Raw genomic sequence first — 14,006 nt, 5'->3', positions numbered from 1 at the left:
TCTTCAAGTTCTGCACCTGCTGGGCTCCATAACATAGAAAGTCTCTTTTGATTTGTGTATCTGTTTCCAAGGCAGTATATAAATCAAACCAGCTGAAAGAAAATACCTTAAATGGTAAAACTGCTATTGTAAAAATGGCTAGTTGGAAATTAAATATATATGTCTAGAGTTAGAAAAATAAGTTAAAATTAAAGGTATAATTTGAGAGCTGTGTGTTTATACATATATGAAGCATAGAAGACAGAAAAGAGAAGAGGTATAAAAGTGAATAATAAGAAGGAAGAGCAGCAAGCAGCCAAGGAGACTGAAATCAAGTCTGCACTGGAAAGTGAGAGCTTGGTGGGTATTCTGAAAGCAAGATTTTTTGTTTTTGTTTTTGTTTTTAAGTGTTTGGTAAGAAAAGAAGGATCAAGTCTGTTAAGTGTTACTGACAGGTCAAGTAATTTAAAGACTGAGAATTGAACTTTGACATTGACAAGAGTGAATTCAGTGGAATGGTAAGAGAAAAAGTTTGATTGAAGTCAGTTCAAGAGAAGATTAAAGGCAAACAGTTTGAAAAGTAATTGGCAATGAGTAGTGGAGACACTGAGTTTTTTGAAGACTTTGCTCTAAAATCAGAAAAGTGGGCCATCATTGGGAGAAGGCTATGGGAACTCACCAGTTTAGGGTATGCTCTATCTGAGGCCAAAATTTTAAAAATGGATTTAAAAAACCCTCATTACTTTGAGATGTTAAAACAGGACTTAGGTAATTTCAGTATTGAGCCACACTTGTCTTGAGACCTAAGGTAAACCATATATTCTCTAGAGTTTTAAATATATATACATATATATGATAGTATAATTCTCTCATTTATACTATAACTGAGAGATGTATATAATATAAACCTAGAAGTGGATATAATAACAATGAGACTATTCAGTAACAGTCAAGAAGGCACAACCTGAGAGATTTGAAATGTGAGAAGTACGGCCCTGTCTGAGCTGAAGAAGTAATATTCTAACGCGATAAGTGGAGAAGGAAATGGCAACCCACTCCAGTGTTCTTGCCTGGAAAATCCCATGGACAGAGGAGCCTGGCGGGCTAGAGTCCATGGGGTCCCAAAGAGTGGGACACGACTGAGTGACTGAACTGAAAGAGATAAAGGAGTACAGGAAGACTTAATCTTGTAAAAAGTGGGAAATCTTTCAGTTCTCAGTTAAAAAGGATAGAGAAAATGAAAGCAAAAAAGAGCAATTCAGATGATAAAAGAATGTATTTTGCTATATTTGAATTACACAGCACATTAGTGACATCCGCATCATCTGATATTGGAGAATGATAGAAAAGCAAATTCTCATGTTCCACCTCAGACCTCTTAAATCAGAACCTCTGGGTGGATCCCAGGAATCTGGGACTTCACTGACTCAGCAAATGATCCTAAGGTTTCAGAGTCTCTGTTCTCATGTATTTTAAAATGCTTGGCTTGAAGAAGGAAAGCGTTATGTCTCTTTATCCCGAGTCAGTTAATATTAGAACATTTAAAGTTTGTTAGAAACAAGGGAGAAATGAGACTATCAGTGGAAAAGAAAATGTAACTGTGCCTATCACAAGATTCCTTATAAGACTTTTATTATAGATGCCACAGACTGCAAAAATGTTGAAGGTCATCTACCTTACACAACTCATTATTAGCAGACACTAATAAAAATAAAACTTTTATTCAGGTGTAATTGATTATTTCCAAGAAGCAGAGTATAGCTCATCTCTTCACGGTAGTTGACACAAAGGGCATTTTCTCCTCTACTCACACATGAGAAGTACATAGATGTCTTCATGTTTTGAAAGCAACTACTGAACAATAATCCTTGGAAACAACCACATACTCATGTCCCAGGTAGTGCTTAAAATATTTTAAAGAACCGTCATCCCTACTGGGCTTCCCAGGGGGCACTAGTAGTAAAGAACCTGCCTGAAAATGCAGAAGATATAATGTATCTTCAATCCCTAGGTCAGGAAGACCTCCTGGAGGAGGGCATGGCAACCCACTCCGGTAATTCTTGCCTAGAGAATCCCATGGACAGAGGAGCTTGGCAGGCTACAATCAATAGGATTGCAAAGAGTCAGATATGACTGAGCAACCTAGCATGCATGCACGCATGCATGGTCTCTACTCCCAGAAATTTATACTACAATTGAGAAAAGGAGAATGAATGCTGCTGAGTAATGGAAAATCCTATCTTATTGATAGGAGGATCAGATGCAGAAGTTCTTGATAAAGAGGCACCAGTGGATATGTGATGCAACAGGAAACAAAATATTAGAAAAACGTAAACCAGGGAGAATCAGGCCCAAAGAAGAAAGCCCTAAAATTTATGGCAGATGCTGACAGCTTGGATCTTAGCAACTAGATGTAGAGATAGTGAAGCCTGTTAACTGCTGATGAAACTAACTGGGAATGAGTTGACTAGAGAAAACTAAAAAAGGATAACAATTTAAAAGGTGAGAAAGAGTCTGAAATGAAGGACATTTCATAGGAAATAAAACTTATCATATTTGGTCTCAATTTGATGAAGCAATTAGATGAATCAATGTTTCCAACCCATGTTACTAGGACAGCTTTTGTAGGAAAGAAATTTTATTCTTGAAATGGAAAAATACTTTTGGGGGGAGACAACCCATCGTCCTCTCCTACCTTCACTTACATTTATTTCATTTTCTAACATATACTGTACTTTGTATTCCAAGCACTGGAGAGGAAAATCTGATTCAATCTCAGCCATAATGATCCTATTGCTTTGTTAGGGAGGCCAACGTTAATTAAATAACTTAAATAGTTAAATAAATATGACTACACCATCCATATTACAACTGCAGTAAACTACCAAGGTGCCATGAGAACACAGAAAAGGAAGCATTGTCTTAGACAAAGAGGTGAAGGAGGACTTTCCTAAGAAAGTTAGAGGTTAGAAGGATGAGCAAGAACTGACTTAAAGCAGAGAATGAACGTGGTGTTTGTAAGGTGATGCAGTGCAGCCAGTGTTGCTGGGGAACAGACGATGAGTGGACAGTGAGACACCTCAAGGTCAAAACCAAATGAGTTTTTTAAGACGTGGCAGGGTATTTTTTATTACAGCAATGGTTCTCTGGAGGCTCATTTTTTAAAATTTAATTGAAGTATGGTTGATTTACAATGTTGTTTTAATTTCTGATGTACAGCATAGTGACTCAGTTATACATATTTTGTTTTTCATCTTCTTTTCCATTATGGTTTGTCAGAGAATATTGAATATGTTCCATGTGCCATATAGTAGGATCTTGGTTTTATCCATCCTATACATAATACTTTGCTTTGCTAATCCTAAATGCCCAATACTTACCTCCTCCACTGTTTCCTCCTCTTCCCTCTCCCCCTTGGCAACCACAAGTCTGCTCTTTTTGTCCGTGCAGTTGGGGGATTTTAGTTCCCTGACCAGGGATTGATCCGCGGCCATGGCAGGCAGTGAGAGCAGCGCGTCCTAACTACCGGCCTGCCAGGGAACTCCCACAAGACTGTTCTCTAGTTCTGTGAGTCTGTTTCTGTTTCATAGATATGTTCATTTGTGCCATTTTTTAGATTCCACACATAACTGATATCATATGGTATTTGTCTTTCCCTTTCTGATTTACTTCACTTAGTATGATCATCTCTAGGTCAGTCTATGTTGCTGCAAATAGTATTATTTCATTTTTTTAATGACTGAGTAATATTCCATTGTGTTCCATGTATACAACATCTTCTTTATCCATTCATCTGTCAATAGGTATTTAGGTTTTTCCATGTCTTTGTTATTGTAGTGTTTCTATGAACATAGGGGTACATGTGACTTTTTTAATCATAGTTTTGTCTGGGTATTCCCCAAAGTGAAACTGCTAGGTCATATGGCAACTCTACTTTTAGTTTTTGGAGGAACCTCTATACTGTTTTCCACAATGGATGCAACAATTTACATTCCCACCAACAGTGTAAGAGGGTTGCTTTTGCTCCATGCTCTCCCCAGCATTTTTTATTTTGTAGACTTTTTAATGGTGGGCATTCTTACTCATGTAAGGTGGTAGCTCATTGTTGTTTTGATTTGCATTTCTCTAATAATTAGCAATGATGAGCATCTTTTCATGCACCTACTGGCCATTTGTATGTAGAGACCCATTTTTTAAACAATGAAGTGACATGATGAGATTTTCTTTTTTGAAAAGACACACTGACCATAGTATGGCGAATGTATTGGATGGGGGCATGATCCTTGTGAAAATAGTTAGGAGGATACTGACTGTGTAGGTGGGTAGGTATTTATTGAGCTCCTTCTATGTGCCGGGCACTAAGCTAAGTACTGAAATGCAGCCTCTGCCTTGAAAGACTCATGGTCTTGTGAAGAAAACAGATTCACAAGCAAGTAGTTAAACCATCAATTATACGAAGTATCATTAAGAAAACTCTTTACACTTTGATACCTCCAGAAAATCTCTGTTGTTTCTCTCATTCTCTTACCTTGATGTTTCCTTAATTTGACCATCTTTTGTGAGGTACAACCCTTGTCTTTCCCATCGTTACTTTGTTTATCCATTCTTCCCATTGGTGGTATAAGTAAAACCCATTGCCAAGAGAAAGGATCCAAGGTTTTATCCATCTGTAGCTAACTGAGTGAATCCTCTTCATGCTGATTGTTTTCTTGTAGCCCATCAAGACCTGAAATGAACTGCAGCAAGAACCCTGACTTTGTCCTCTCAGGGCTCTCCAGTGACCCAGACAAACCGCAGCTCCTCTTTGGGCTCCTCCTGGCCCTCTACTTGCTGAGTGTCTCAGGAAACGCGCTACTGCTTCTGGCTATCGGAGCTGACCTCCACCTCCACACCCCCATGTACTTCTTCCTCAGCCAGCTCTCCCTGGTCGACCTCTGCTCCACTACCACCACAGCCCCCAAAATGCTGGAGACTTTGTGGACCAGTAATGGATCGATCTCCTTCTCTGAGTGTCTGGCCCAGTTATATTTCTTCGCAGTTTTTGCTAATATGGACAACCTGCTTTTGACGGCCATGGCTATTGACCGCTACGCTGCCATCTGCCATCCTCTGCACTATCCACTCCTGATGACTCCTTGCAGATGTGGGCTGCTGGTGGGTGGGTCATGGGGAGTGGCCCACTCTGACTCTTTGATCCAAACCTTGATGCTAACCCGACTGTCATTCTATACTAATCTAGAGATTCCTCACTTTTTTTGTGATTTCAAACCTCTCTTAAAGTTTTCCTGCTCTGATACACACCTCAATGAGGACCTGATGATGGTTCTGACAGGACTGCTAGGAATCAGCCCTCTCCTCTGCATCATAAGCTCCTATGCTCATATTTTCCTTGCTGTAGCTCGGATCCCATCAGCACAGGGGAAAAAGAAAGCCCTGGCCACATGCAGCTCCCACCTCTCCATGGTCATCCTCTTCTACAGCTCAGTCTTTGCCACCTACCTGAAATCCCCGTCAGCTTCTCATGCCTCTGGGGAGCTGGGTGCTGCTCTCATGTATGCCCTGGTAACCCCCACTCTCAATCCTTTCATTTATAGTTTAAGAAATAAGGAAGTGAAGAGATCCCTGAAAAGGATTCTGAGTATAAAGAGTTCTTGGGATTAAGGATAATCTCCATAAAAAAGCATTTGGAAAAAAATCTCTTCCCACTTCACCACCACATTTACCAAGTACATCAGTTAACATCAAGATTCTCCCAGAGCATTACATAGACAACTGGAAATAAAACTGATATAGAAACCAGGACAACTAGATTCTAGGTCTCTCCTTGCCTTCCATATTTAGGGATCAGTTATAAATTTCACCCAGGGAATTCCCAAGGTGTGAATCAATACATGGGCAATCCCACTCACCAAGAAAGCAAAAATCAGGGTTTGAAACATGGGGTACCTCAAGCAACTGAAAGTTGTAGGATAAGGCACAAGAGAAGAGGGATCTTTGCAGAAGATATCCAAAAATAGTTTGGGGGAAACAGATGTTGTGGTTGTGGCTGACTTCAAGATATGAATGGAAAGACCATTTGAGACTTATCAGAAAGAAGCTGCTATAGGATTGAAATAAAACACACTAGAAGTGGAGCAGGGTTTGGAAAACAGCAGTATCAAGAAAGTGGGCTGTTCTGCACAACTTATTAGTACTCTTATTATCAAACTAACACTCTTTTTTTTTTTTAAACTAACACTCTTAAAGTCCAAGTCTTAAGAGTAAAACCACATCCTTGGGTAAGGCCTACACTAGACCTACACAAACATAGGCTAAATCCAAAACCCTGACCATGCCCCCCAGGAGGAGAGAAGTTGGAGGCTGAGTCATATCACACAAGAGAGTGACACCCTGGGTTTTCCACAAATCCATACTCCCAGAGCGTAAAACCAAGCCTACTTGATTCAAGATGATCATCAAGGTCAAGATGACCTTCCTTGACTTGAAATGTCTGCTAAAACAAAAACCAATCTTCTTCTGAAGAAGATAAGAGAATCCAGAGTTTCCTCAACAACCTATATTCAGTAAAAAAAAAAAATTATTAGTCATACAAATAGTTGGTAAAATCTGATCAATATTCAAGAGAAAAGAAAGTGAATAAAAACTAAACTTGATTTGTCCCAGATATAAGAATCCACAGACTAAGGTTTTACAACAGTTACAAATGCATTCAAAACATTAAAAGAAAATACAATATGTTCACATAATTAAATCACTTGGTCATTAATTAGCAACTTTTATCGATGAGAGTAAAGATATTAGGTGAAAATTTTGATTGAAAACTGAATAATACACAGACCAGACAGATGCCACCTGAACCCTCTGGTCAATAATATAAATAGCATCACTAAAAATGGGACAACCAATTGTTGTGCACATGGTATATGGTACAGTAGAAATGATACAGTAGATATGGTACAGTAGAAATCACAGGAGCTCTGTGATATTCTGCTAAAAAGCTAACTCAGATCCAATCAAACTTCTATCTTAATATTAGTTTTGTAGTTTAAGTGCCTGATAATTACCCTTTTTATTGTAATGTGAGCATTTGACATTAAGCTTCTGATTGCCAGGTATTTATTTCAAACACATTTATCTCAAATAAACGTATAGTCAACTACACATCTAGATAAAGAGCTGGGCCACCCAACCCATAAAGTTCCTCTTTTAGAAAACCCTGGATTACCTCCCTTAACTGACCACTTGAGTGACTCTGCTTTTCCTGCCCATGCTTTAATTCCTGCTCTTGTGTTTTATATTCACCTATAAAGAATAAACCTATGAAACCCTAGGCACCCCCCACCTTTGACCCTAGTAACAGCAAAGCCTCTGTCTCTCTTTCTCTCTCTCCCCCTAAATTCTCTTTGTGTGGCCCCAAGTGTGCCGTGTAACCTCCAGGACCTATGAATAACAAACCTTATTTTTTCAGGGCTTTCCTGGCAGCTCAAATAGTAAAGAATCTGCCTACAATGTGGGAGACCTGGTTTTGTTCCCTGAGTTGGGAAGATCCCCTGGAGAAGGGAACAGCTACCTACTCCAGTATTCTGGCTTGGAGAATTCCATGGACAGAGGAGCCTGGCAGTCTACAGTGAGCCTGGCAGTCTACAGAACTTTGGAAAAACAAACCTTGTATTTTCAAAGTTCTATCATGATTGTTGCTGAGGTGCATCCTGCAATCATAATAAGAACCACAAGGGTCAGCCCAGCCACATCATTGGCCTTGGTCAGAGAAATGTCTGTGGGGTCTGCCCAGGTGAGTGCCTGAGGCATTCTTAGCAGATGGCATCACAACACAATAGGCTGAGACCAACACAAAACAATTTTATATAAAATACAAGATATAGGGGTAGACACCAGACAAAACCATAAGTCAGCAGAAAGTCTAATGTAGAATATAAACTGTTCTACAGATAAAGAGATTTCTCCAACAAGTCAAAGGCATAGGAAAAAAAAAGGAGGGAAGAAGGACTGCTATGAAATAAGGGACTAAGAAATACAAGATACATTGTGTGAACTTTGTTTGCATCTTAACTTTAAGAATTTACTTAAAGATAATTAGAGAAATTTTAACACGGTCTGTGTATTAGATGCCACTGGAGTAGTATTTTTAAATATTGTAGCATCAGGTTTGGCACTTTTTTTCCCTTAAATGCCTTTATCAGTCAGTGAGCATACCAAACACAGTAGACTCTTGAACAACACCAAGGTTAGGGGCAATGAACCACCAAGAAGGTGAAAATCCACGATAACTTTGAGTTGGCCCTCCATACACATGGTTCTTCTGTACATATGAAGTTCCCTATCCACGGATTCAACCAGCCACAAATTCTGTACTGTTGTAGTTTTTACTACTGCAAATGTCTGCCTTTAAGTGGACCTGTGCAGTTCAAACCCATATTATTCAAGGGTCAAATGTACTTGCACACAGAATACAATTTATACAACACACACAATACTTATACATCTGAAATTTGCTCTAAAATTTTCCAGAAAAAAAAAAAAGAAGTTTTAGGCAGTAGAAATAGGATTGCCAAATGTTGATATTGATGCTAGATGATGGCTATATGGGGTTCATTATAATGTTCTATCTACTTTTGTGTATATTTGAAATTGTCTACAATAAAATAGCTAAACAATTAAAATGCATTCAGCTTTAAATTTATTTTAATATGCTTTTCCTTAAACTTGGCAATTCAACTCCTAAGAATTTATTGTAGGAAAATCTAAATGTGAGCTATATTTGTATGGTGAACTAAGAGCTTTCACAATAGAAGATTACTTAAATCATGTTTAGCTATGCTAAAAATCTCACAAGAATAAATAAGTACATATTGGTCAAAATAAAAAGAGGTTCAAGACATAGTCATCAATGAAAACTAGATTACAAACTTCCATGATTCAACTTGTTTTATATATATAATACAGGTAGCCAAGATCTCTAGATTTGTTTTGTGTTCCTATTTTTGTATAGCTATTTACTATAGGAAATATTGACAGCCTATTTAATAAAGAAATAATAAAATATTAAATTAAAATATTTTAAGTACGCACTTTAAAATTATTGTTCTACAATACCCATTTTTAGTGTAAGTATGATAACTATTAAACTTATCACAGAGGGAAATGTCAAAACGTGACAGTTATTCCTATCCAACCAATCCTGGAAGACATCCCAAAGTCCAAATAACATCTTTACCACCATCCTCCTTCAATCATTTGTTTCAGTTTGCTTAACATACAGAAGCCTCCACAGTGCCTGCTGAACTTCCTTATTCCTCAGGGTATAAATCACAGGATTGAAGAAAGGGGTGACCACAGTGTAGAGCAGGGCAAAGACCTTGGTGAGGAGCTGGGAGTGGACAGCAGACGGTGCAATGTACAAAACCATGAGAGAGCCATAGAATGTGGACACTACAGCTAGGTGGGAAGAACACGTGGAGAAAGCCTTTCTTCTGCTGGCCCCAGCAGGAACTCTCAACACAGCCACCGCGATCCGGCCATAAGATGTCAGAATCAGTCCAAAGGGAACAGTGAGGCAGACCACAGAGAGAATGAATGTTGTCATCTGGGCTACACTGGGATCTGAGCAGGCCAGGTTCATCAAAGGCATGAAGTCACAGTAAAAGTGATCAATGTGGTTGGGGCCACAGAATCTCAGTTGGGCCATGAGGGCTACAACCAATCCATCTACCATGAAGCCAGAGAGCCACGCTATGACTACCAGCCCCAAACACCATCTGGGTCCCATCAGGAGAGGGTAGCGGAGGGGGTAGCAGATGGCCAGGTAGCGATCATATGCCATGACAGCCAGTAGGAAGCATTCAGCAGTGGCTAAAGAACCAAAGATAAAGAACTGGAGCAAGCAACCAGACACAGAGATGGCTGCCTCCTGCAAGAAGCCCTCCAACATTTTGGGCACCACTGAGGAAGTATAGAGGATCTCCAGGAAGGACAGATTAGCCAGGAAGAAATACATGGGTGTGTGGAGCCTCTGCGAGCTAACCACCGCCACAATGATTAGCATGTTCCCTAGGATGATGGAAGCGTAGATGACAGTGAACACAATAAAGAGAAGGAGATGCAGCTCAGCTCTGACACAGAAACCAAGAAGGACAAATTCAGTAATAGTTTGGTTTCCTACGAAGACGATTTCCATGAAGGTCATCCAAGTTTCTGCAGTGATTAAGTGACAGATTCTAGTGCATCTTTGCATCCTCTACACCAAGCCTAAGATAAGTAGAGCTAAAATGAAAAAGATAAAGGTGAGTCTCCAAAACAAGAATCTTTAACACACATCCTCATCTGTCCCCTTTTTAGTTGCTTACTGCCTTTCCAACTCCTGTCCTCCCCTGCATTCTTTAACAGTGCACATATGCAAGACTCAAGAAAATTGATCCAAACACACAATTTCCAGTCTTCAGAGACCTTAATCTATTAGTTCAATCTAATATTTTTGTGATATAATACATTCTACCTTCCCAATCACTATAACCAGTCATAGAGTGTTCTGCATGAGCAATAGTATAATGCCATTCAAATGCCTGCTTTGTGTCCTATCACAGCTTACAATTAGCGTGATCAAAAAAAAAAAAAAAAAACCTCTTTTATTTTCCCTGATCACAACCAGCTTCATTGTGAGTCGTTTGGAAATTCTGCCTGATACCCAAGTTTGCTATATTGTAGTCCTCTTAAAGCTTAACATTCAGAAAACTGAGATCATGGCATCTGGTCCCATCACCTCATGGGAAATAGATGGGGAGACAGTGGAAACAGTGTCAGACTTCATTTTTTTGGGCTCCAAAATCACTGCAGATGGTGATTGCAGCCATGAAATTAAAAGACGCTTACTCCTTGGAAGGAAAGTTATGACCAACCTAGACAGCATATTAAAAAGCAGAGACATTACTTTGCCAACAAAGGTCCGTCTAGTCAAGGCATGGTTTTTCCAGCGGTCATGTATGGATGTGAGAGTGGGACTGTGAAGAAAGCTGAGCACCGAAAAATTGATGCTTTTGAACTGTGGTGTTGGAGAAGACTCTTGAGCGTCCCTTGGACTGCAAAGAGATCCAACCAGTCCATCCTAAAGGAGATGAGTCCTGGGTGTTCATTGGAAGAACTGATGCTGAAGCTGAAACTCCAGTACTTTGGCCACCTCATGCGAAGAGTTGACTCATTGGAAAAGAGCCTGATGCTGGGAGGGATTGGGGGCAGGAGGAGGAGGGGACGACAGAGGATGAGATGGTTGGATGGCATCACCGACTCGATGGGCATGAGTTTGGGTGAACTCCGGGAGTTGGAGATGGACAGGGAGGCCTGGCGTGCTGCAGTTCATGGGGTCGCAAAGAGTCGGACACAACTGAGTGACTGAACTGAACTGAACTGAACTGAACTGAATCATCATTATCTTAACACTGTTTCTTCATTCCTCTGGCACCTTATCAATCGTTGCTTGGGAAATTCTTATATATTCCCTCTTCCCTATCCCACCATTAGTGTCACAACCTCTTTAAGACTTTCTTAGCACAATTTTGGCCTCACAGTCTCTAAGATTTTATACTACAAACATGACAAATAATAAGGTTGAGGAATGTATGGGTGCCATGTAGAGAGAAAGGTGCCAATAGAGAGAAACTCAACCAAGACTAGGAGATGAGGGAGTATGAGAATCAAGGTCAGAGAGGTTCCCTGAGGAAGTAATTGTAGGTAAAGTCTTGAAGAACAAGAGTCGGCCAGGCAAAGGGTAGGAGAGTGAATACAGCATTCTAGGCAGGAGAGACATAATGAAAGCAAAGGTACGTAACTGAATGAAGAGCTGAAAATGCAGCTGAGTACCTGCAAGGAAGACCTCATATGCTATCCAAAGGGCTGTATGTGTGTGTTTATTAAAAATGAGAATACATCAAATGATTGAAAGCAGAGGGGAAAAGTATAGGGGAAATGTAGCTGTTCCTCTGTGTGTGTGTGTGTTATCAGAGAATCAGCTAGCAGAGTTTGTGAAAATATAGTTGTCATCTCTACAACAAGACTGTTCTTGGGAGTGTTTTAAAAATTTGCTCAGGTACTTCCATAGAGGTCCAGTGGTTAAGACTGTGCACTTCCATCACAGGGGCATGGGTTTGATCCCTGGTCGGGGAACTAAGATCCTGCCTGCTATGCAGCCAAAAATTATTAATGAAATAATTTTTTTTAATTCACTCACATGAAAACTATTTTCAAGTCATAGCATAATCCTGGCTTTTCAGATTACCACATTTTCACTCTATTTTTCAAGGGGTTGGGGAAGTGGGGAGAAAGAAGGAGGAAAAGAGAAGATAAAAGGATGTGAGGATTATAGACAAATGGAAAAGTTTCAGTGGAAGACGTTGCAACACTAGGATTCCAGAGGAAGACTGTGGGATTTCTTCAAATGACTTTGAAAAACAGACTTTTTGACTCTCTAGGTTAAATGAAATGTATTACTGATCAGAGGAAAAAACTCCATAAATACCAATTCTTTACCTTTTTTAAAAAAGAATCTGTGAACTAAGCTGTGAACAATTATACAAAAATAGGAAACTCACCTGCAAGCACTTCCAAAAGAAAAAAATTGTGAAAAGCAGAATATGTGCTAAGATCTTCCAAAAGTTCAGATTATTGAAGTTTCCCAACTTCAGCTCCTTCCTTCTTGAGCTCAATCTGAAATAATGTCGGACATTGATTAGAAATATCACACCTGTCACCCTCCACTCCCCAGCGCCATTCTCTCTTCCACTCTCCATCTCCTTTTCTAGCTCCCTGATTCCTTTGACTTTTCATTGTAGGTCCTTCCCTTTATCACAAAAGAGGGCTGACAATTGCCTAGAGGGGAAGGGCCCCTGAGAACCAATTATAGATTGACTGGAGAGCAACCTTAAATGAAAAAGAAATATCAGCCTCATGAGATACTTGTCTTCCTCCAGAGGAGCTTCCTGAACTGTTGGCTTGACCAAAAGTAGAGCAGAAACCAAGGGTTATATGGAAATCCACCTTTCCATCTCCATGGGGGCTAATGCTCTCCACTAAGCTCTCAACCCCCTTCCACCCCACACCCAGCTTTCAGACCTTTCACCATCCCAGAAAAGTATTTCAATTGAGACAGCCCTTGAGGAGTATTTTATGTGGATTATCAAGGCCTTGCCAATGCTGGGCCTGATTCAAGGGGAGGGAAGCTGGCATATTATTACAAAGTACCATCTACATGATTATATGGCCTTTTGGTGTCCTCTGTGCCCAAATGCCTGCCTGACAGCTCATCTTCCACTATTCCCTTCTGTGAATTCTCCACAGATACCAGGCTGATCTACTGACTTCTCATCCTCAGCAGTGTGTTCAGTCACGTCATCTATCTGAGTCAAACCTTTACTTCATTCCCAACAGGGGAATGCCCCAACAGGGAAAAGCCCCCTTCTCTGAACTCCTGTAAGGTCCACTGTCTACAGCTTAGCAGTAAATGCCACCTACATTTTTTTTAAAATTCTATAGCTTAAATCATAACTATAATACACCCTAACTGGAACAATTCAAATAAAATAGTAACCTCTAAAAAAATGAAGATCTCTCTTTCTTCCCCCCAAACACTGCACACAACTGATGAAACCATTGTGTAAATGTTGGTGTCTGTCTTTACATACCTTTCCCTTTAGTTGTGAAAACATATGCAAGCATAATGTGGGTGCTCAGTTGCTCGGTCATGTCTGACCCTTTGTGACCCCATGGCCTATAGCCCACCTGCTTCCTCTGCCCATGAAATTTTCCAAGCAAGAATACTAGATCAGGTTGCCATTTCCTACTCTAGGGGATCTTCCCAACGCAGGGCTTGAACCGGCGTCTGTCGTGTCTCCTGCACTGACAGGTGGATTCTTCACCATAACACCATGTGGTTAGCCGTAATATCCAATGATTATTTCCAATGGTGTTAAAGAATTCCATGATATTTGTTAAACAGAAAAAATAAAGTACAAAATAGTATG

At 40.0% G+C, this 14,006-nt stretch overlaps 2 protein-coding genes across 2 annotated transcripts; one reads left to right on the top strand and one right to left on the bottom strand.

The window, feature by feature from the left end:
* Positions 1–4,710: 4,710 nt before the first annotated feature.
* On the top strand, positions 4,711–5,640 carry LOC122697784 (olfactory receptor 1361-like). The gene has a single exon (XM_043908781.1). The coding sequence runs from the start codon at positions 4,711–4,713 to the stop codon at positions 5,638–5,640; it is 930 nt and encodes a 309-aa protein (XP_043764716.1).
* Positions 5,641–9,226: 3,586 nt separating this feature from the next.
* Positions 9,227–10,174, bottom strand: LOC122696772 (olfactory receptor 11A1-like). Its single transcript, XM_043906916.1, has one exon. The coding sequence runs from the start codon at positions 10,172–10,174 to the stop codon at positions 9,227–9,229; it is 948 nt and encodes a 315-aa protein (XP_043762851.1).
* Positions 10,175–14,006: the final 3,832 nt, after the last annotated feature.

The sequence above is a fragment of the Cervus elaphus genome, chromosome 7, assembly GCF_910594005.1.
Source record: "Cervus elaphus chromosome 7, mCerEla1.1, whole genome shotgun sequence".
NCBI classification, from domain to species: Eukaryota; Metazoa; Chordata; class Mammalia; order Artiodactyla; family Cervidae; genus Cervus; species Cervus elaphus.
This window is presented reverse-complemented; position numbering and strand designations above follow the sequence as displayed.